The 21,321-nt window shown below is 33.8% G+C and overlaps 2 protein-coding genes across 8 annotated transcripts; one reads left to right on the top strand and one right to left on the bottom strand.

The window, feature by feature from the left end:
* The first annotated feature begins 32 nt into the window (after positions 1–32).
* Mnat9 (microtubule-associated Nat9) lies at positions 33–2,829 on the top strand. Of its 6 annotated transcripts, none has more exons than XM_022072807.2 (6): positions 33–290; positions 892–1,001; positions 1,308–1,364; positions 1,460–1,603; positions 1,688–1,782; positions 2,554–2,829. In XM_022072807.2, the coding sequence occupies exons 1-6, from the start codon at positions 214–216 to the stop codon at positions 2,668–2,670; spliced, it is 600 nt and encodes a 199-aa protein (XP_021928499.1). In that variant the 5' UTR covers positions 33–213; the 3' UTR covers positions 2,671–2,829. The 6 variants fall into 6 exon arrangements, with proteins under 6 accessions (XP_021928499.1, XP_021928497.1, XP_087206432.1 ...); XM_022072805.2 differs by having other exon boundaries at positions 1,445–1,603; XM_087350306.1 differs by having other exon boundaries at positions 1,445–1,603; positions 1,688–1,824; positions 2,554–2,652.
* Positions 2,700–21,244, bottom strand: LOC110834078 (arf-GAP with dual PH domain-containing protein 1). Of its 2 annotated transcripts, XM_022072878.2 has the most exons (8): positions 20,924–21,244; positions 18,484–18,709; positions 16,641–16,830; positions 15,770–16,000; positions 14,081–14,215; positions 13,027–13,249; positions 12,719–12,779; positions 2,700–8,385 (listed from the first exon to the last, which is right to left on the bottom strand). In XM_022072878.2, the coding sequence occupies exons 1-8, from the start codon at positions 21,003–21,005 to the stop codon at positions 8,316–8,318; spliced, it is 1,218 nt and encodes a 405-aa protein (XP_021928570.1). In that variant the 5' UTR covers positions 21,006–21,244; the 3' UTR covers positions 2,700–8,315. The 2 variants fall into 2 exon arrangements, with proteins under 2 accessions (XP_021928570.1, XP_087206430.1); XM_087350304.1 differs by having other exon boundaries at positions 2,700–12,779.
* Between the last annotated feature and the right edge of the window lie 77 nt (positions 21,245–21,321).

Here is a 21,321-nt window from a genome sequence, read left to right as displayed (position 1 = left end):
TCCATTCCGCTGTGTCCTTTTTCATCCGTGGGGGAATTTTCCTCTGTGAATACCAAGAAGAAGAACTATACCAAAGACGAAAGCCAACAATTGGATGTGGCATCACACCTAGAACCATAGAATCAGAGATTTTAAACCGTTTGTCGAAAGAAGTGGAATATCTCCCAGCATTCACAGATAATTGAGTGTTTGAATTGTTAGGGGAGTGAAAATATGAAGAAAAACAGATTCACACAAATTCTTGGGAAAAATGTTATTTTGGTTCCTTATAAGGCAGAACATGTTCCAAAGTACATATTTGTTTTGTTTATTTGTTATATTTATACCGGAATACGTATATGTAAGCTGTATAACAAATTTACAGTTCACTTGGGATAGGAGGTCGTTCTGGTGTGTGGCCCCGAATAAACCCACGTGTCAATATAACTACGTTTGACATATGAGATAGCATTCAGTACTTTACGTCTTTTGTCTATGTGTTGGAAGGTTCTTGCAAACAGCTGCATTCAAGCATGTCATGTTTCCCTACCTCATACATTGTGTATATAATATATATATAGGATGAGATGAGCATTATCAATATTGTGTCACTCTGATAAACTCTATTGTTACAGTAGATCTTTATGACATGAATTAAAACTGCTGCATTAAATACATTTTCCTATACAAACAGGTTTATTGGTATCACAACTAACCTGTGCCAGGACAAGAATTCAGGAAATTGTCATTAAGCAGGATGAGTGATTCATTAGAGACTGCAGCTTGCATTTAAACCAAAATGGACTGAGGGGTCTAATATGTGAAGATGAACAATAATTCATTATTAAACGTTTAATTGTTATTATACTACATTTATTATATTGTGGGTGTTATGTACATTTTCATTTGTAGGTACCATGAATGGATGAAATCTCCAGAACTGCAACTTTTGACTGCTTCTGAGCCTTTATCCCTTAGTGAAGAATATGAAATGCAGAAGAGTTGGCTAATGGATGAAGATAGTGAGTAAATCATGTGAGTGTATTTCACATACTGGAAAAGGCATGTTAGCAGGTTTTTTCATCCATTTAACATGTTGGCAGTACTGTTTCAAACAAAATAGTTTTACATCACCCTTTTGTGGAAGAAATATCAGCATGATTATTTGTTCTGTCCATCATGAGGTTGTGGTGACTTGCCAACAGATCAGCCACACCTGTCTCATATAAGACCATCTCTTGTTCAGAAACCAGCCCCATATATATACTGTGTACAAATTACCTTGATTCTTAGTGTCACATTTCATTTAGTAACTTTTAAAATTGCAGAATGCACCTTCATCATTCTAGAAAAGTCTGTATTTGAGAACACTAGAGATGAAATTGGTAAGTTATGAATTTTCAAATATGTCACAACTGTTTTAACATTATCTGTATTACAACTGTTTCCGCACCTGCAGTCACAGTTCCTTTGCCTATAGGTGCTATGATAGGAGATACTAATCTCTTTCTCTATGATTCTGAGGACTGTACACGATTGGCTGAAGTAGAAATTATGATAGCTGAAAACAATGTTAGAAGAAAGCGACGTGGATGGGAAGCAGTGCTACTTATGTTACGTTATGGTATGTTAATGTAATTGTCACATTTTTCTTTCATACAAAGTCTCAATATTATGGCAGATTTTGAATCAACTTCATTTATTCCAGGTTGTGAGGAACTAGCTGTAGAAAAATTCCAGGCAAAGATAAACCTTGACAATAACAAAAGTATATCAATGTTTCAGAAAATAGGATTTGCAAGAGTAAGTCTCAGTCTTTGAAAGCTCTGTAATATGAAGTTGTAAGTAAGTGCCTTATGTGATGTATCCCAATATCACCAAAAAGTGAATGAGTCCTGACAGTATAATCATTTGATCTGGTATGGAGGGAAATTCCATTACCAATTGTCTTTTCTATATACAGCAGTGAATTTTTTTGTGAGATTTTAGGTTATCATGGCAATGAGAATGTAGGTCGGTCTTTTGGGTTGTTATGCCATGTAGTCTTGTATGTGGTTACCAACACTTCTAAAATGTTGAGAACCACTTAAAAACTACACAGTTTCAAACCCAGAAGACCATGGTTTCCAGTGAATTCTTTGTTTTCTCCAGTGAATATGTAAGAATGTAATTCTACAGTTTTCACCATTAACTGAATATCAATATTTTTTCCTTTGTTTTAATTATTCTTAGCTGTCAAATATTGTGTGTGTGCATTTGCAAAATTAACCAATGCATGTTTCTCTTTTGGAGTGTGCTGTTTAAATCCATATAATTTATTGACCTAACTCTGTGATCAGAAGATATTTGTATTAAATGTGCAAGCTTATCTTCTTAAAAGTGCATCATGCTGTTATGACAGTATTGGAAGTACTTTTTACTAATATATCACTGAAAAATGGAATGTGATGGTCAAGTGGCTAACACTCAAGCTTCTTCTTATACTAAGCTATTTCCTTGTGTTTTTTCTTCTTGGTCTTTACAGTCTCTTATAAAATGAATATTCTGTATAATAAATTGCACAATTTGTTTAAGGTCAGTGAGAGTGCAGTATTTAAAGAAGTAACTCTGGAAAAATGTGTCGATGGAAACTGGAAACATTGGTTGATGGAACAAACACAAGAATCAAAATGTGTTCAAACTGGAGGATAATAGGAATACTTGTAATAAAATTATCCAAGTAACGAGCAAATGCATTATACTTTATTGCATGTTTTAAATGTATACATATAACAACAAAATATTTTAAATGTCACATTTATAATTTGTACACTTGTATTAGTAATAATAAAATAATTTTTTTTTTTGGTCTCTCAGTATTTTAAATTGTACTGAAGTCACATGTTTAAGTACATACTTAAATGTTTAAATATGAATGCAGTTCTGCCCATAAACAGCGCATATATACATGCTGACACAAATTGTGACAAATGAAGCAGGAAATCATAGCAGAATTCATTTCAAAACCTTCAGTAATATTTGGACATCAGATGTTACAATAACTGAGCACAAATTAACTATACAAGCACATTTATACTTTCAATAATTTGATTCAATTGTGTTCAGGAAGGGGACATGCTTTGTTCATTCAAGTGTTTGCTACAATATTGGTTTTTAACACTTTTTTGTTGCATCTGAAAAGAAAAACAACTATAATCTTTTTTCCACAGAGAAAAACATGGCCAAACAAATTATAGCAAATGAGACACTGCTATAAAATATGTGGTTCCTTATGACCTTGAAGCTCAAGGGGGCTATGGTGTAAACCATTGTGTAATTGTCTGGATCAAAGGAAGCAGGAGGAATGTGTATCTGAATAGTACATTCAACATCCCTATTTTGTACATTAACTATTCAACCGAAGGTTATGTACAAAATATTGACACATTTTATGATACAGAACATCAGATTAAATGATAAATTAATTAGACTTAAACATACATATTAGTGGCATCCAATTTGTTGGCATCATACTACTAATAAAATTATATGTCTGTCCCCTTAGTTCTACTGAAATTTCAGTGTAAACATTACTAAAAACATCGATTTCCCATTTTATCATGTTTTCACACAATTTCTTAAAATAATGTTTGATGTTTTTTTGTTCCTCTATATCTTGAAGAATCTGACATATAACAAGCCAGCACAATTTTGGCACTGCTACCACATTTGTTACTATTTGTTACCTTAATCCTTCCAGCAAATCAGTACACATTACTCCCATAGCAAATCACACATTCACCTCATCTGACATAAAGAGTGTCATAATTTATAGTAATAAACAATTGAGCATAGACTTCACTACAATAAAATAGAGATACATTGGTGAATAAAAGGCAGTGAAGTAACCACATTGTGGCCTCTCCTTTCTTGCTTAGTGTAGCAAGAAAATTAAGGTGAAGGATAAACATCCATCTCCATGCATGCTATTAACATACGTCAACCATGATTTCAGATTTATCAATATCAAATTAGACTTTTAAGGTATATATTCTGTTGCACATCTTTGCAACATATTTAAAAAAACTCTTCTGAACCTCAACTTACATTATGTTGTATTCACAAAGCACTGATGTCAATAAATTGCAAAACATACACATAATCAGAATGGCACAAGAGCTTAAGATAAAAGAGTTCCTTAGTGATAAAGTGTTGGTGTTCTTAAGCAGAGACATAACACAAAGGACACAGGAATTTCAGATGAGTCACAATCACATATAGAAAATAGTTAACATTTATGAATCCATAACAAAAGCATATTATTTTATGCTATTTAACTATTAATAATCTTTACATGTAAAACAGTAATAATTTTTCCTTAATCATAATGGAAAATAATATGATGTGCATATCTTAAGTAAGGCCCATGCATGAGAAATCTCAGAAATACTGATTACCAACATGTCTTTACTTTCCACCTAAGGCAACAAATACATTAAAGCAATTACACAATCAAGTTATCATAATCCTTCACTTATAATTTAATCTACAATATTAATATGCCGGAAACAAGAAATTGGAAAGGTATCGAAAAATCAAAACCAGTAAATTTAAAAAAATAAGCTAATAAGATTATGTGCCTATGCACTCCAGATACACATTTGAACTATTCACTAAATATTCTTTTTTTTCTAGATCCATAATTCACATTTATGCCTCTGCTTATATATGAACACACACACATGCAGTGTTGCTAAAGATGTACAACATTCACACAATCTTTTCCTTGCATTTTTATGTGTATTTTAAGGGAGTACAGCTGAACTCTTTAAATGGCTTTATAATATTAGGTTAACATTAAATCAGTAAATTAAAACAATATCAAGCCATTAAAGGATATTCAACTGAAACAGGTCTGTAATATAAATGCAGCTAATGCTTTACAACTCTATCCTTCTCCAACATACTCATTGTAAATAAAAATATTTGATATAAACTGTATTTGGTCATAATAATATCTTCAGTGGACTGTAAACATATGCTTTGAACTTAAATGTAACTAACATTAACACTGATAATGACTGCATTCAGTAACAACGCAGATCTAAAATAACAATTCAGGTAACTTATCTAATCTGTACATAAAAATATTAACTTCAGAGTTCTTAAATAGTGATGGATATGTGAACACACTGCTTTATGTACCATACATTGAACTTTTTAACATATTTTATGTGAGCATTTGTCAAAATGGGGACCTTGGCAAGAAGTTTCATCAGTATTCAGTTCCAGTGGCAAAGTGTTCTACCGGGTCTACAATTTATGCTGTAACGGCCTTGCTTGCATTGCGTGCTCGGCCGAGTGCACTGTTGGTGTGGGATAGAGATAGCGTGTTATTCCCGTGAGTCACAGGCGAATCAGTTTCATTGCGTCTCTCGTCGCGGATTGACGTTGATAATATGGTGTACAGTATTAAGCAACGTGTGTTCTTAGTCGAAACATATGCCAAATATTCATCCTACGGAAGATGCCGCCGTAAATATCGCAGACATTTTCCCGGTGAAAGTGTTCCTAGCAGGCCCACGATAGAGAGATTAATAAAACAATTTTGTAGTACGGGATCAGTTTTGGATAAAAAGAAGAACAGGAAACCACAATTCATTTCCGCAATTTCCCAAGAAGAGCTTCGTCAAGTATTTCGAAACATGTTAACGAGATGTGAAGCTTGCCTGCAAGCACAAGGAAGTCACTTTGAACATCTTTTGTGATTTAAGGTAAGAAAATTAATGTAATAACATGTGTTAGTGACGAGAAATATTCGTAGTTCGCTGTTACTAGCAGCACTGAAACTGATTCGCCTGTGACTCACGGGAAGAACACGCTATCTCTATCCCACACCAACAGTGCACTCGGCCGAGCACGCAATGCAAGCAAGGCCGTTACAGCATAAATTGTAGACCCGGTATAAGGGGTATTTGTTTTCCCATAGCAGCAATGACAGAAAGTGAATTTAAAAATCCAGGTTGATGATGGTGAACAGCACTGTCAAATACAGACCCATGAAGTGATATATACAGATATATAAACAATATTGTAAATGAGCATACTTCAATTCCAAAGGTTCTTACACCATGCCACAGGTGGAGACGTCAGCAGGCTGCTTCATCGATAACCACAGCTCAAAGGAACCGTGGTCTAAGATTACTTTTAATTGAAAGGTATAACAAGGGCAACTGTGGCATCTCAGGTCATTGTTGCAATGTGATCTAAGGTCACTGCTGTGAGCCAATAATGACCTTGGTTCCAATTGCAATAATGTGGCTAATAGTGACCATGGTTCCCACTGTTGTGCAACAGTGTGTTCCAGCAATGACAAATGAATATGCAAAAGCCAATGAAAACTTCCTAAAAGTATATCATAACAAGTGATGTAAGATCTCATATCACATTATTCAGTATAATCAAAATTAGTTTATCCATATTTGCATTGTTTCATGCATATGGAGAAATTTTAACACACTCCAAAGGGACACAAACACTGCTAAAAAGGAGTTCTTAGTCAAGGAACAATGAAGGCATCCAGTATTCTGTGTAACTACAGCAAATGCCAATGAAATCAATATCACACCAGTGCTAAAAGAATTATTGCTGCAATTTTGGGAAACCTTTTGTTTCCTATTACTCATTTAATACAGTGATTTTATATATATATATATATATATATATATATATATATATATGTGTGTGTTGATATAGTACATATCAACATTTCACCAACATCACAATTACACACATACATTTCATTAAAATAATTTTTTAAAATTAAATATATATACATTTTACTCAACATAATATGGGAACCCTTTTACACCAGTTAGGTGAACCACAGGCTACTTGTTTAATTAACTCATCATACAACACATTATACACACACACACACACACACACACAGAGTTTACATTCATAGAAATAAATGAGCCAGTACAGTGACAAAATGGGGTGATTCCAGTATGCCATACCACTGAATGCCACCAGAAAAAGCCCGTCTCACAACTGGAACATTTGTGACATCCAAGTCTTACGCTATTTCTTGGCACGTTAAAAAAAGTGTAAACAAGCATCTAATGATATGGTGTATTTTATCTGATTCTACAACAGTGAATGCAAATTACCATATAATTTTCAGTGTTGTTTAATATCTTAAAACTTCAAATGTTTCCAATCCCCGCACTTTTGCTGAAAGGCATAATGAGAATAGCATATACTTCATAATGAAGCTAACAAGCTGTGGTTTCCATATGTAATATACAAAATCTCATTGATTACAGACTACTGTCAGACATTACAACAATAGTTATAAATTTGGTGATTTTTTCACTCATACAATCACTAAAAAACATTATTTCACATTAGTTGAACTTATTACAGTGTTTCACTACAAATTTAATATCCATTATTGTATTTGAAAACTTTTAAGTTTTTATTTAGGCCATCTTTAAATGCTAAAAAATTTGGAATTTTATTACATAGCTCCAAAAAAGTGATGTTAGCACCTGGTGTCTAAAAGTTGCCCAATAATAAGGGACAATATAGAAATAAAATGGGTATATTTTCCAATATTTGTAACTATAAGCAAATAATATGTTCTTACACAGCCATCAATGACTACAAGTGTGCAGAGTGCTTTACATTCCTTATACTATATCAAACCATTCTTTTAAAAATGAACTCAAAATCTAACACCTAAGAATTTCAGGTTTGATCTTAGTGCCAGAAACTCCCTAAGAGATACTTAAAAAATCTGCTGAAATTGTCAGTCTCCTACAGAGATAATCAATTCATTATGTGGTCCAGAATAGCTTTTAGAATTTTTATGGGCTAATCTGTTTTATTTTCATGAGTATACTTCTTATTTCATAATATTAGAGTTAGTAGTTTAAAAGATATGTACAATTATGAACAATTTTTCATTAGGAAGCATCTTCTTATTTAAATGTGCAAAATTAAATAAATCTAGCTGGCAATGGGTATAGTGGCTATTTAAATTCAGCATAATATAATTATACAACTGGAAGACCATTACTGCTATGGGCAATCCATACTTGAGACATTACCTCTGTCTTCATGAGAAAATATACATTAAGGCATAAAGACTAGATGTACTTGTTCACTTTTCACAATAGGCTGCAGCTTTAAGAACTGCATAAAATCTATTTATATTTTTACATCAAACCATAAAATTCCACATTTAATGTAAAAAGCCTTCACCGCTGTTCATGCACATTTTTGTCCCTTTCGGTATTTGCAATTTCCAGTATGTCATGTTCCTTATGACTGAAGTCATTACAAAGCTGACTTCATATTGGATTAGCACATGCATCACATGTCACTGAACGTCTTTGCCTGGGTGATCCCATCAAGTTTATGCTAGATAAAATATAAAATAAAAACAATGAGTATAATTAAAAAGGGAATATTAATGCATAAATATTAGCAGGCTGTATTTTGTCACACCTTGGTTTCCGAGTTGAAGGCTGCAGTGGCTGCAAGAAACTTGAAGAGATCAGTGGTGCTGTCAGAGCAGCAACTGCTTGATATCTTTGATTAAGTGATTCAGAAAGTTTACTGCATTCAGACAGTAATGATGATGCACTGACACATTAGTGAATAATGATGACAATCAAGTGATGAAGTGGTGTTAGTGACAAGATTTCAAATGGAAAGGCATGTGAAATTATAGGGCAAAGGGGAAACTTTTCACTGGTACATCTGGGCTACAGAATGTAGTAAAGGACACACACAAATATGAGTTACTAAGATATTTTGCAGATATTACAGGACTTGTCTACAAAATCCAATTAAAACTGAACAAGTTATAGTCATTTTTGTCCAAATGTGCATATTTTGTGAATCTGAAGCCTCAACTCCTCCATCTTCATGTTATTTAAATCTTCCAGAACTTCAGGATTAATTATATACATGTAAGTTAATGTACTAACATAATGCTGAAAATTCTCCTTTATAATAGGTCTAGTGTGCTAATAAAACATTATATCATAACCTAGTTATCCATCATTCTAGTGATTCAACCGTAACTTATGGATACTTGTACAGAACTGACCAGGATAAATTTGTTGCAAAGGAAGATAATGTTAATTATAACAAAAGTGTGTTAACATACGGTTGGGAATGTTGCCATACTTCTGAGGCAAGTACAGCCACCTGTTATTCATCATTATTACAATGTATACCATGAGTTAAAAAATAAAATAATATTATGGCAAGAACTGACAAGACATGTATAAAATACATAAACATTTACACTAAACATTAAAGTATTTTCCAGAATGAAACCCTTTCAAAGTAATTATAAAACACATTAATATCAAGTATACACTACATAAGGCAATTCACATATTGCAAAACAGCATAAAATATTATTAGGTTGCATTTTTCAGCTGATAATAATATATAGCCTTTGAAGCAACCAAAATAACCTATTTACTGTGTTGATAAGTTGTGATAATGGGGATGAATATAATATTTTTCCATGAAACTTTCACATGGAATTCAATAGCCTTACGGAAGCCACTGGGCAAAATGGTAATCAACAGTTTCTCCTTACAGATCTATTTTCAGTTTTACCGACTACAGTACAATCACACTAGTGTAAGTCCTTTTTGTATTGCTACTTGTAAGCCAGTGACATGTCAAGATGTTGAAAAAGTATTGAAACCTAGAAATTGTAGCTGCACTGCTGTGAAGTGTTCTACTGAAGTTCAAACAACTGACTTAAAAGTAACAACACAGCTCTGATCCAAACAATGCCTTTTTGATGAAGTTAACTCTACAGGACTTTCATGCCTGAAAATTGAATAAAATAATATTTTCACAAGTTTCCAGCAGTCTGGTAGTTATATCAAACACACATTACTGTGTGCTTGAGACTGGATGAAATGGACTACCGCATGTAGCACAGAATGATAACAAATCATACATAATTATCTAACCTTTATCCCAATTAAATAAACCTATACTTAAAAAGAGGAAAATTTTAAAACATCATTTAAAAGAATAATAGCCATACCATCAGCAATATTCTCATGTGACTAGAAATTTTGTCCCCTTGTTCTCATCTCTACAATTGTAGTTTTGGATTTCCTAAACTATGCTGCAAGTTTCACATCTTAAAACCTGCAGAAAATAAAGTACCTCACAGGTATGAATATTTCTTAGTAAACTTAATAGTATTCATATTTTATAAAATGATAGCATGCATTAAAAATATATAAAATAAAAGAAGAAAGGAATATACAGACTAGAACCCAAGATAATTAATTACTTAGAACATATTCTGTAATTGCAGTTCACCAGTCCATTGTAATTATTTCACAGCACCGATTTTACTGATTTTTAAAATCGACTAATCATATTTTCCAAGCTTCATTTAATATGATGACTGAAGCTGAAGACAGAAACTTACATGCTCTGAATTGCATCCTTCATCTGCCACTTAAGATTCAACTACCACATACATACGTAAGAATGTTTAAATGGAAGAGTATTTTTTTTAATTCACTACACTTAGTTACCAATAATTAAATATAGATAGTTCTTTATAAATTAAAAATAACATATTGTTTAAGAGTTCTAAACATAAATACTGAAAGAAAAACCCAACATGCTGCATCACCTGAACCTGTCACATTTCCTAAGTTTGCTGGACAATGAAACGAATGACAACATGCAAGAAGAATATGAAATGAATGTGCAAACAGAAACCATAAGTTGCAGCACACATACTCAGAAATAAGTGGAAAGTATAATACAGATGTAGTGTGCTGTCAAAATAACCAAGTGGTAGCAAGACTGCAGAGAACTGAAACTGACCCTATCACATTTTCTTTACCATAAAACTTAATACTAACTAAATCACTCTGGCTCATTTGAATATGCAAGAAAGAAATACTTCCCTCTTAAGTATTCAAGACACACAAGTAAATAATATATCACAACAGGCCATCAGACCACAAACTTGGGCAATTTTTAACAGCCAGGTTGTTTTCACAATCCACAGGCACTAAAATAGGTTTCTTAAATTTCTCCTAGAACATCTTTTTTATTATTCCCAGGTACTTTAATTTAGACACATTACTGTTATACAATAACCACTTTCCCTACATTAGTTTGCTTATCAACACTGAAATTACAACTACTTTCCTGGCAAACAAAGGAATTTAGCCTATATATTAAAAATCTTATCTAATGTCAACATTTTTAGTTACGTGGATGTCCATGCAGGACAGTGACATTACCAGAGACTATTCTGAAACTCACCAACATCTGCTACAACCCAACCATTATGTAAGATTTTTCACACCTTCCCAGCTCAAACACAATGCGCTGGTGTTCATGCAATTACTATAAAATTCTTGCTTTGTACAACAGACTGGCATACACTATACTAAATATTTAATAAGCATGGAACTGGAACTTAATTAAGTTAAGTAAGAACATTAAGTACAGGTAGTCTAGTTTCTTTTTCAGCTGGCACGTAGCAGACCTCATACATTACAAATGAATATGAAAAACTGATAGGAACACAGATGAATGTTTAACATTCAAGAGCTTCAGTCTTGTTAACTATCTTCACTGTGAGTGACTGGACAAATTATAGTAGAAACCAACATTATGACTCAAGTTTACAGCAGGGTAAGAAGTACATCCTCATCACTTGCTGTACCAAACATCAACCGTGGGAACAGAAGTAATATTATCTCAATGGCAGTTGTATTAACAGTGTTGTACACTCAAAGTTTCTAATGTCTGTTGCATAGACACTACTATCTTTCAATCAACGTCCTTATACTGTATAAATGTGTCTCGACTGGCCTGACCCAAGCTGTGGTATCCATACCTTATTTCTTTTATGGTATCTCAAACGCAGTGAGAAATTTTGCACAGATGAATCTCGGGCAACTGTAGTTAACTATCAGACATTTGTCCACATGATATTTCTTTACAGTTACAAACAGTAAAGCAAGCACCAGTATGTGTATAAATCTAACCTTTTTAAATACTTCTCTACACAACTTCACCCTCCAACAGTCTAGTATTAATATTGAAATTGGTCAGAATGCTTCCAAGAATTTTTTGCAAAGGGCCAAATCTAGTGTTTCCATCGTGCTTCTTCACTAAAAGCAATTAGTATCTAGTTCAAATCATCTACTTTGAGATGATTTTGAGTATTGTTTTTACAAGGTTCAGAATCTAGAAAATGTATTTTAAAAACATGAAACTTTATAAAGAAAATAGTGTTACCAAAATAACTGTTTGCTAACATATATAGAATTTCTTTCAAGGCACACCTAAGGCTACATGTTGAGTCGCAGGTGAAGCGAAATTCAGTACTCCAGAGTTTACAGTATCATCTCATTACAGTAGCTTGAGGCAAATAGAGGCTATTAGATGTTGGTGGTGATGATTTAAAAAGTGCTACATCATACCCTGAGTGAAATTCAATCTTGGTGGGGGGACCCGATGCTCTTATTTTATGTGTAAGTCTTCTTACCTTCTGTTAATTTAAAACTTCATCACCACATAAGGTCGCTTCTTACTTTCAAAAAATAATCTCTTACATACGGGAAATAATCTACCTACTTTAATTTATTGAGTGTAACTTAACTTGTGAGATTGTACTGTTACTTCATGTATACATTATAATATATAATTACATTACAATATGCTGTTCTTGAACTACCTGGCTGAGAAGATATTCAATGTGCTGCTGGAGGCTCGCTTGCAGACCAAACGAGCTGCAACTGGAAGCAAACATCAATTAAAATTATTAATGCTTTGAATTTTCATCACTACCAATACATAAATTTTACAGGAAGTTTTCTTACTTGTTTGCACTGCAAAATCACATCTGCTCAACTTTTTTCAACCATATTTAATATTTTTCATGCTTACTCTATGCCACATACAATCCTTTTATGGGTGATTTCTGAAACCTCATTAAAATGAAAAAAAATCATACAGCTTTTCTAGTCTACTTTTCTTACTTACTGGAGCTATCTTGGGGAGTAAGCGGGCGCTCCAAGACACTGTCTATAGCCTGTATCCAATCATCTCGATCATCATCGGTAGCAGCAGAAAGATTGTATGAGCGCTCAGGTGTGCGAAGAGTAAAAGAAAAACCTTGATCCCTCGTTCCAGGTGGAACACCTACTCTAACACTGTAGCCATCCAACATATGGCCTAAAAATATCTCTCCCTTTGGATGAGCATCCTGTAATATATCACCTTTAATTACAAAGATTCACAACAAACCTCATAAATATATGCACTTTTTATTATTAAAAAACCCAAATTAATTCAACACAAAGGATAATTCATAGTTGGCACTAACACATGTCACCAGTGTACACTATGAGGGGAGGGTAACAAAGGGACAGACAAACACACAACACTGCAATTATGAATACACAGTTCAAGCAAAACATCAATGGATCTTTTACTGGTAACCAGATGGAGTTTTTCAGTACAACATACTGCACCATAACTATCATACCATGAGCTTCACATGTGTTTGCATAAACTGCAACAATTCAAAAAATATTACAGTTCTATAAAAATGTGTAAAAAACAAATTATTCCAAGTACTGTGATTTTAAGTAAAAATACTACAAGTTTCATAACAGCATACATATTTGTATTCTATATTAGTTCTGATGTAGTTTTCTTTAATAAAAATCTGTTTCTTCTTCTTTTTCCTTCTCTCTCTCTATTTATATATTAGTTTCACTACTTTTAACTTGCTTAAACTGGAATACATATATATTTGGTCACTTGAGTTTTAAATGTATGAGGTTTACCTGTAGAAGTGGAACATAAGTAAAATATGTTACCACATGCAGCATACTAGTAAATGTTAGATGCAAAGCAGCATAAACAGATGGAACATTCTTTTTTCAAAGAATGCAATTATAGTTACACAAAAATCAGAAAGCAAAGTGACTTCAAACACAAGTTTAGGAGAACTCAAATCACACAGCATGGTGCCCACATAGTCCTAATTTCGCAAAAAGATTATTTTTAGAAAAATAAGTTTGCTTCTCACCAAAGGGTCATCATGGTACATCAGCTTCCGATTGTCCAGGGTAAACCATCTTTTTTTGTATGCATCTGAACTACGTGGTCCTGTCTTATACAGCCAACCCTCACGAGTAAAGTCTCTTGTCAAATGTCCAACCAACTATTGTATAAAAATATATCAATGTATAATTAATAACTAATGTTCAATAATGAAAAAATGTGATGTGAAGTATGATTACATAACAAAAATCTCAGTACCGAATTTGGAAAATCTTCCAGTTAAAACAATACTTGAAACATTTTAGTTTTATGTCTTATACAATGACGAGACCATTACATACTAAAAAGTTATGAAAAATGAACTATACTACACTATGACAGATGTACAGTTGACCAGCTCAGCTACACAGACTGGGAAATTTGTGAGCAAAAATTAATTTCCTCATTCTGATTCCAGCAAAATTCTATGTTACAAGGTAAAGTCCCAACTTACATTTGACATTGAGATTGTGCCAAATGGTCAGTAGTCAACACACCTCATTGACAATAATTGATTACTACTGAGCATCAGAAGAATGACAGCTGACTGGGAAAAATTAAGAAAAACCTGCCCCAGTATCATTATTTCTATTAAAACCTGACAAGCTGTCCTGGGTTTGAACTCAGGGTTCTAGGTAAGAAGCCAGCATCTAACTGCACTCATAATATACAATGATATACTAAGAACTCTGAGAAAACCTGGCAGAACAGCTCATGTCAATCCAGAGTAGAGACATAATTGAGCTATCATATTTAGGGCATAACTTCATTCCTAAAATCCCACAGTTTATATTTCAACCAAGCTTAGCAGTTTAGTTATGCCATTAAATTTCTTTAAACAGCTAAGGGCACAACATGTATGAAATACTGATAGCAATCTTCTGGGTTGTGGTGACATGTGATTTGTAGGAGGTTACCAAGGTTTCAGAGGAACATATTATCTCCATTTTTAGACTTATATCTTAATTGCATCCTGCTTGTGTTCCTCAATACAATACTTTTATTTTCCGTCGTTTCACAAGCTTATTGTTAAAATCACATAAAATTTCACATAAAATTGTTACATTTTTAAAATTGACGACATGTTTCGATATACAATTCTATCATCGTCAGGTCTATCAAAATTAAAATTAAAATCTGGTGTATCTGTTGCTCTGCTTATATTGATTTTGTTTTTACCCGTTTTTGATTTTATTACATCTCCAGGCAGCAGTTGCTGTCTGCCATTCAATAACAACGGACACGCACATCACACACAACCCGATATAGGCACCCAGGCGCAGTCTCCAAAATTAAATGGAAGAAGCCTGGAGATGTAATAAAATCAAAAACGGGTAAAAACAAAATCAATATAAGCAGAGCAACAGATACACCAGATTTTAATTTTAATTTTGATAGACCTGACGATGATAGAATTGTATATCGAAACATGTCGTCAATTTTAAAAATGTAACAATTTTATGTGAAATTTTATGTGATTTTAACAATAAGCTTGTGAAACGACGGAAAATAAAAGTATTGTATCCATTTTTAGAGTAGAAGATAAAGGCAATATGTTTCTATGAAATACTGGAAACAAATTATAACACTACATGATGTCATGACTCACAAGACCACAATTGACATCTTCATGGCCCTGAGAGCATCAAAACCAATTTTCTAAATATATTCATACCTCAGATTCATTTGCAGATGGATATGCAACCTGAAGCCTGTGAAGTTTAGCACACCGGATAGCCATATACCAATTAACAATAACTGCAGGATCATCATGATACACATATATATGTCTAGTAGAACCATCTTTAATAAACGTAAGCTGAAGAGAATTTAAATTTCCTGTTTTCTGAGGTGCAAATGCAACATTTAATTCTGACAGCCTCAAAACTGCCTTCGGATCCTTTTTCTGTTGGGAGAAAAATGCATACATAAACCACACTATATCTGTTTCACATACAATTTGGATATATAAACTATACAGCAGTTACAAATTCGAAGACTGCAGAAAGATAAGCACAGATTGGGCATGTACATATATTAAAGAAGCATTATTTCAAATAAAAGGACCAATACCTATTTGTCAAAGTTAAGCAATCTTGGATAGCATATATCTATCTGAATATAAGTAAAAAATTATAAAAAACAAAGTCAATCTGTTTTACAGGAGAATAATAAATCAAAACATTATAACAGAACACATGCAAGATATCCATTTAATTTAATTCTACAAGAAAGTCTGCACAATCTGCAAGTACAAAGCCAATGCTGTGTTCTTCCAAACTGTAAAGCTTTGTACACTTGCAGTAGGTAGATCCCAATGTTTTTGGAGGAGCATACTGCCTCCATCTTCAGGGCTGAACATTACAATCCAGAAGATCAACACTGACCTCTTCATTGCCATGTGTACCTCTAATCTCATACTACATAAAACAAATTCCAGAATGAGCCTTTGCATTCTTGCTAAAGTGTGTTGTGACGATTGGGTGTGCTTTGTAGCGCAAGCTTAAGGAAGTAGTGCACATAAAGCTACAGTCATATACACATACCTCTTTCACATGGTACTTTAAGGTGTCATCTGCCTCAGATAAAACAAATTTACGTGGATGATACCGACTATCCTCTTTACCCCTCTTCATAAGGAAACCTTCCATGTATCCTGATACATAACCTTGACGTTCAGGATGACAAAATTCCTCACGCTGATACTTTGCTCGAATCCACTGCTCAACCAAGACCCTAAATTTGAGAAATACATTAGTGCCAGTGCTGTGTCAAAAAAGGTCAATGAACTAAATAAAGATTAACAATCATGTTCACTGTTTAACAGAGCTTAAAGTACTTTAGTGTCCAAAAATTTTATTTCTTTCACCCTTTAAAACTTCTTCATCACAGTTTCATCTTCTGCAACTTTTTAACATTCCTGCCTGTTATTGTGAATCTTGTTATTATTTAGTTTGTGCCTCTTTGACAACTTATACATAGCCCCCATCTTTATGCAAATTAGCACCACATTCATATTTCTTAATACTGTTCTGTGTACTCCAGATCAGATCTGTCTGGATATTATACTGCACATATTTCTTACATGAAGTACAATTCAGAGATAATGTTGACTTGCAGGCAAGAACTTCCTAGATTCTTGTAGTAGCAACAATATGGAATATGACATATATATTTTTAATGTAGAAATTGGTACATATTCTTAATGAATGAAACATATGAAGTTCATTTAAAGCAAAGCTGAATCTATTCATGTTTAAAAATGTTTATATTCACATATTCCTAGTCCTGAAACAAAGGGAAGGTCCAACCAGTATCATTATTATTCATTCATATTTGACTTCTTAAATGTGACATATCTTTTAAAATTGTGGAAGGAATCTACTGTTGTACTTATTTATAAAAAAAGCAAAATAAATAAATTTAGTAATTACTGAAGAATATTACAAACTTAATTCAAAACTGTATTCAACATTGTTCTCTTGAAGGTTATTTCTGTAATGGGTATCATCAAAGAGGATTTCACCATAATACATTATATAATCATCACATGCTCTGCATCTGTCAGAAACTGGAAAACAAAATTTAAGTATAATCAGACAGTACATCAGCTATTTACAGATTTGTAAGAAAGCCTATAATTACATTAGGAGAGGAAGTATTTTGAAACATTCTCACTGAATTCAGTATACCCATGAAACTATTTACACTAAACAAATTACGTTTAAATGAAAACTACAGCAAAGGCTGCATGGGTTAACAATTGTCTGATGCACTACCTATTCAGTCGGTCGAAACAACACGCTTTATCACCATTCTTTTTCAACTTCAATTTAGAATATGCAAGTAGGAAGGTCCAAGAGCAACTGGAGGATGTGGAATAGAATGTGACACATCACCTATGTCATGTTATCACAATGACAGTTTTGTATTGGTAAAACATTAATATAAAATTATATCTTACTGTATATCTACAGAACTGATTTCATGAATGTGTCTGATAATCAACTGACCATAGAAAATTATGCAATAAGATATGTTTTCATGTGTTTAGATGTATTTTATTTTCAGTTAAAGTTGCTTCTTGTACTTATTAAGCACCATGCCATGACATATGTGGCACTATATGGAGGTGAGTGGTCAGCTTCATGCCCTTTCTGCATTACCACTAGCAAAACAGCCCCCAGTATCCACTGGACAAGATATTTGGTGGACTACAGAGCCAGTCTGTATGCAGTAATTGAGAGAAAACTCTTGCTCCTCTCAGGTGTTGGAACTCCAGTCATCCAGCTCACAGCCTAGTCACTATAATGAATGAGCTACCTACTTCCTAATATTCAGTTATCAGCAGTCCTTATATTCCACAACTGGTGAAATAATTTCACTCACTGTGGGTCATCTTCAACAGGTCTTCGATAACATGGAGGCACCCTCTCTTCATATCTGAGACGGGCTGCATTATTCCCAACTTCCTTCATGCGTTCTAACTGACTGTCTTCCCATCGATCAAGCTTCAAATGTTTAACTTTGGAGATATGAGCCCCCATACTTCGATGAACCCCTGCACATCGTGTGCATACAAATATACCTATATTATAAGAAGCCCATTCTGGATCTGTAAAACAAGTACAAATCATGTAATTATTCTCAAATTTCTTTGATCACACTGTAATAAATCAACATTCTGTTGTTATTTTCCTCCTCACCTTCTTCCTATAAAAAGAAAACAAAATCATTTGATATTTGATTCTGTAATCACAAGTAAATATAGTATGCTACATTTTACTTTGGGGAGTATCTGAGATTTGCATTTACAGCAGAATCAATGGCTGATCTCTAAATAAATGTATTCTCAGCTCTCATGTTCAAAGATAAAGGGTCAAGTATGAATGGTTCTACATTTGAATTACAATGGAACTCCTCTGTAGTAGAAAAAAGATGACAAATAACAAAGGGGATAACAGTGATTGCCATGGCAAAGGGGGGTACTGAAGAATGAAAAGATGGGAGAGTAAAATTACAATATCTAGTCAATTCCTATATTTTCCTTTTATGAACTTTCCCTCCAGTTCATCACGTACAATGGCTTCCTCTTGTTCCTTCTTATACATTACTGATCCAACTCATGTCCGTCCATCTGGTCAGCAAGACATAAATGTATTGTATAAAGAGAACATTCTTGTCCCCATATACTCATTAAATACATTTCCTTGCAAGAATACATGAATATTCAGAGACACCAACCCTAAACCAGTTATTTTTATCCTGGGTCTTTAGACTGCAGACAACTAGTGCTCCAAAATTGGAAGGATAAGAGGAGGAAGTTGACCCAATTTAAAACATTTATGACAACATTTAGTTGGGTTAGTTAAGGTTACTAGGTTTCCAACATTGTCCATAAGTTCCTGTATGCTAAGCATGCATGAAACATACTGTTAATGCAACACACTGACTGACAGCTTTAGGGTTAAGTATCGATAGAAAATTACAATCAAGCAAGTTTCAGGAATTGAATGAAACAGGCAAGAAGCACGGATGTTCAGCAAGAAATATGTAAGCCCTAAATATCAGGGAAGCATAAAACTTACAATAACCAAACAAAATTGACAGATGAGTGGCTGAGTAAAGTAAGATAAAGTAAAGCAGCACCACTTTATTTTTGGTAATATTCTAGTATATGGTGACATGGCAGCAAATGGGCTGACAGCACAAAAACACTGCTAGAAGCTGCCAACCAAATTGTGGTCTTATCTTAAATTAGCCTAACCTAAATAAAATATCCCACTATTTAAATGGTGGTTACTGCTTCCGGTCAAGTTCTAGGTCCTGCTAACATCACTCTCATTGCTGCACCTGTGTACACAAGAATTTAACCTTACTTTCTGGGGTTTTGTGATGTATGCACTGCCATCAAATTGTGACATAATAAAACCAAAAACAAAAGTAATGTTTCTAGTATGTAAACGAGGAAGACATAAGGAGATAACAGGAGACATTTAGAGACTTTCACAAGAGTGAATGTTTATTTCCACTGTATAATACAAAATTACCTTTCCAATGTATGCTAGCACACAAGATTCTGCCTTTCCATCACACTTTAGCAACATGTTACATTTTTATTACGCTTTCAGTTTCACTATATACTGATTGCTATAAACATACATTCAAGTAAATGGGCTGATATTGTATATCAACTTAGTTCTCCTCCATCATCATGAAACTAAATTCTCTACAATCCTACAGATCTGCAGATCTTGGAGCAAAACAATGTGAAGTTGGTGAACATAAGTAGTAATGACATAGTGGATGGCAATCCCAAGCTGACCCTAGGACTGGTGTGGAGCATCATTTTACATTGGCAGGTTCATTATCACTTGAAAGATTTAATGTCAGAACTGCAGCAGACAAATTTAGAGAAGACGTTGTTAGCATGGTGCTGTCAAAACACAAAGGATTACCCTGGTGTAGATGTGAAGAACTTCACTACTTCATGGTCAGATGGATTGGCATTCAATGCATTAATTCATCACTGGAGGTCACAGCTGTTTGATTTTCACAACAGTTTGGAAGTAAACTTAATGGTCACAATGAAAAACAGCATGCATAACGGGTCATGTACAATAACCCAGCTGGAAGAAAATCACAAACTTATTTCAAATAAACTACTTAAACGACGGACAGCAGGATTATGTCCAACGATTCAGACTAAACAAGGATTGATGCCATGTCTTAGACACCACAAGATGATTTTTGGTATCTAAAAATGTTGAAAGTATGTGACGTCTATCTGTTATTAGGCAATAACTTTAAAATACTTCAGATGTCTTACTTTTGGTTCCACAATCTGCACATACGTTATTTCCAGGTTTTTTTAGAAGCTCCAGAACCATCTTTTCGTTTCTATCAGCCATTACTGTAATCGTTAACGACCACGGTTTACACCGTAACTACTCGCGGAAGTCTACTACGGTCTTGAAATACCCGTGGGTCACAACGTTCTTTTTCTCTAATCGCAAATTACAAATAGTAACGTAGAGTTTATAATCTTTGATGCAAAGTATCTTAAACTACATGTGCGCCCACTGTGGAAACAATTGTGTTTGATACCACCTCCCCTGCTGCTGATGAATCTTGCATACTCTGCTTTTTCTGTTGTTGTTGTTGACATCTTGGCGGCAGATTTGAAAATTATATTACAATACTGAAGAAAACATATGAATAGGACGG

The sequence above is a fragment of the Zootermopsis nevadensis genome, unplaced genomic scaffold (genome assembly GCF_977971745.1).
Source record: "Zootermopsis nevadensis isolate Lab colony 2312 unplaced genomic scaffold, Znev_1.0 Znev_ptg000017l, whole genome shotgun sequence".
NCBI lineage: Eukaryota > Metazoa > Arthropoda > Insecta > Blattodea > Termopsidae > Zootermopsis > Zootermopsis nevadensis.
The sequence above is the reverse complement of the archived record's forward strand: the minus strand, read 5'-3'. Positions and strand labels throughout refer to the sequence as shown.

Excerpts from the sequence above, each read along its gene's own strand:
- LOC110834078 (XM_022072878.2), bottom strand. The coding sequence starts at position 21,005 with ATGGCTGATAGAAACGAAAAGATGGTTCTGGAGCTTCTAAAAAAACCT. Across the intron at positions 16,831-18,483 it reads CCTGTTGAAGATGACCCACA|GGTCTTGGTTGAGCAGTGGA; the intron begins GTGAGTGAAATT and ends TCTCAAATTTAG. Across the intron at positions 12,780-13,026 it reads TACTCCCCAAGATAGCTCCA|TTGCAGCTCGTTTGGTCTGC; the intron begins GTAAGTAAGAAA and ends GTTTGCTTCCAG.
- Mnat9 (XM_022072805.2), top strand. The coding sequence starts at position 214 with ATGAAGAAAAACAGATTCACACAAATTCTTGGGAAAAATGTTATTTTG. Across the intron at positions 1,002-1,307 it reads TTGGCTAATGGATGAAGATA|AATGCACCTTCATCATTCTA; the intron begins GTGAGTAAATCA and ends TTAAAATTGCAG. Across the intron at positions 1,604-1,687 it reads GCTACTTATGTTACGTTATG|GTTGTGAGGAACTAGCTGTA; the intron begins GTATGTTAATGT and ends CATTTATTCCAG.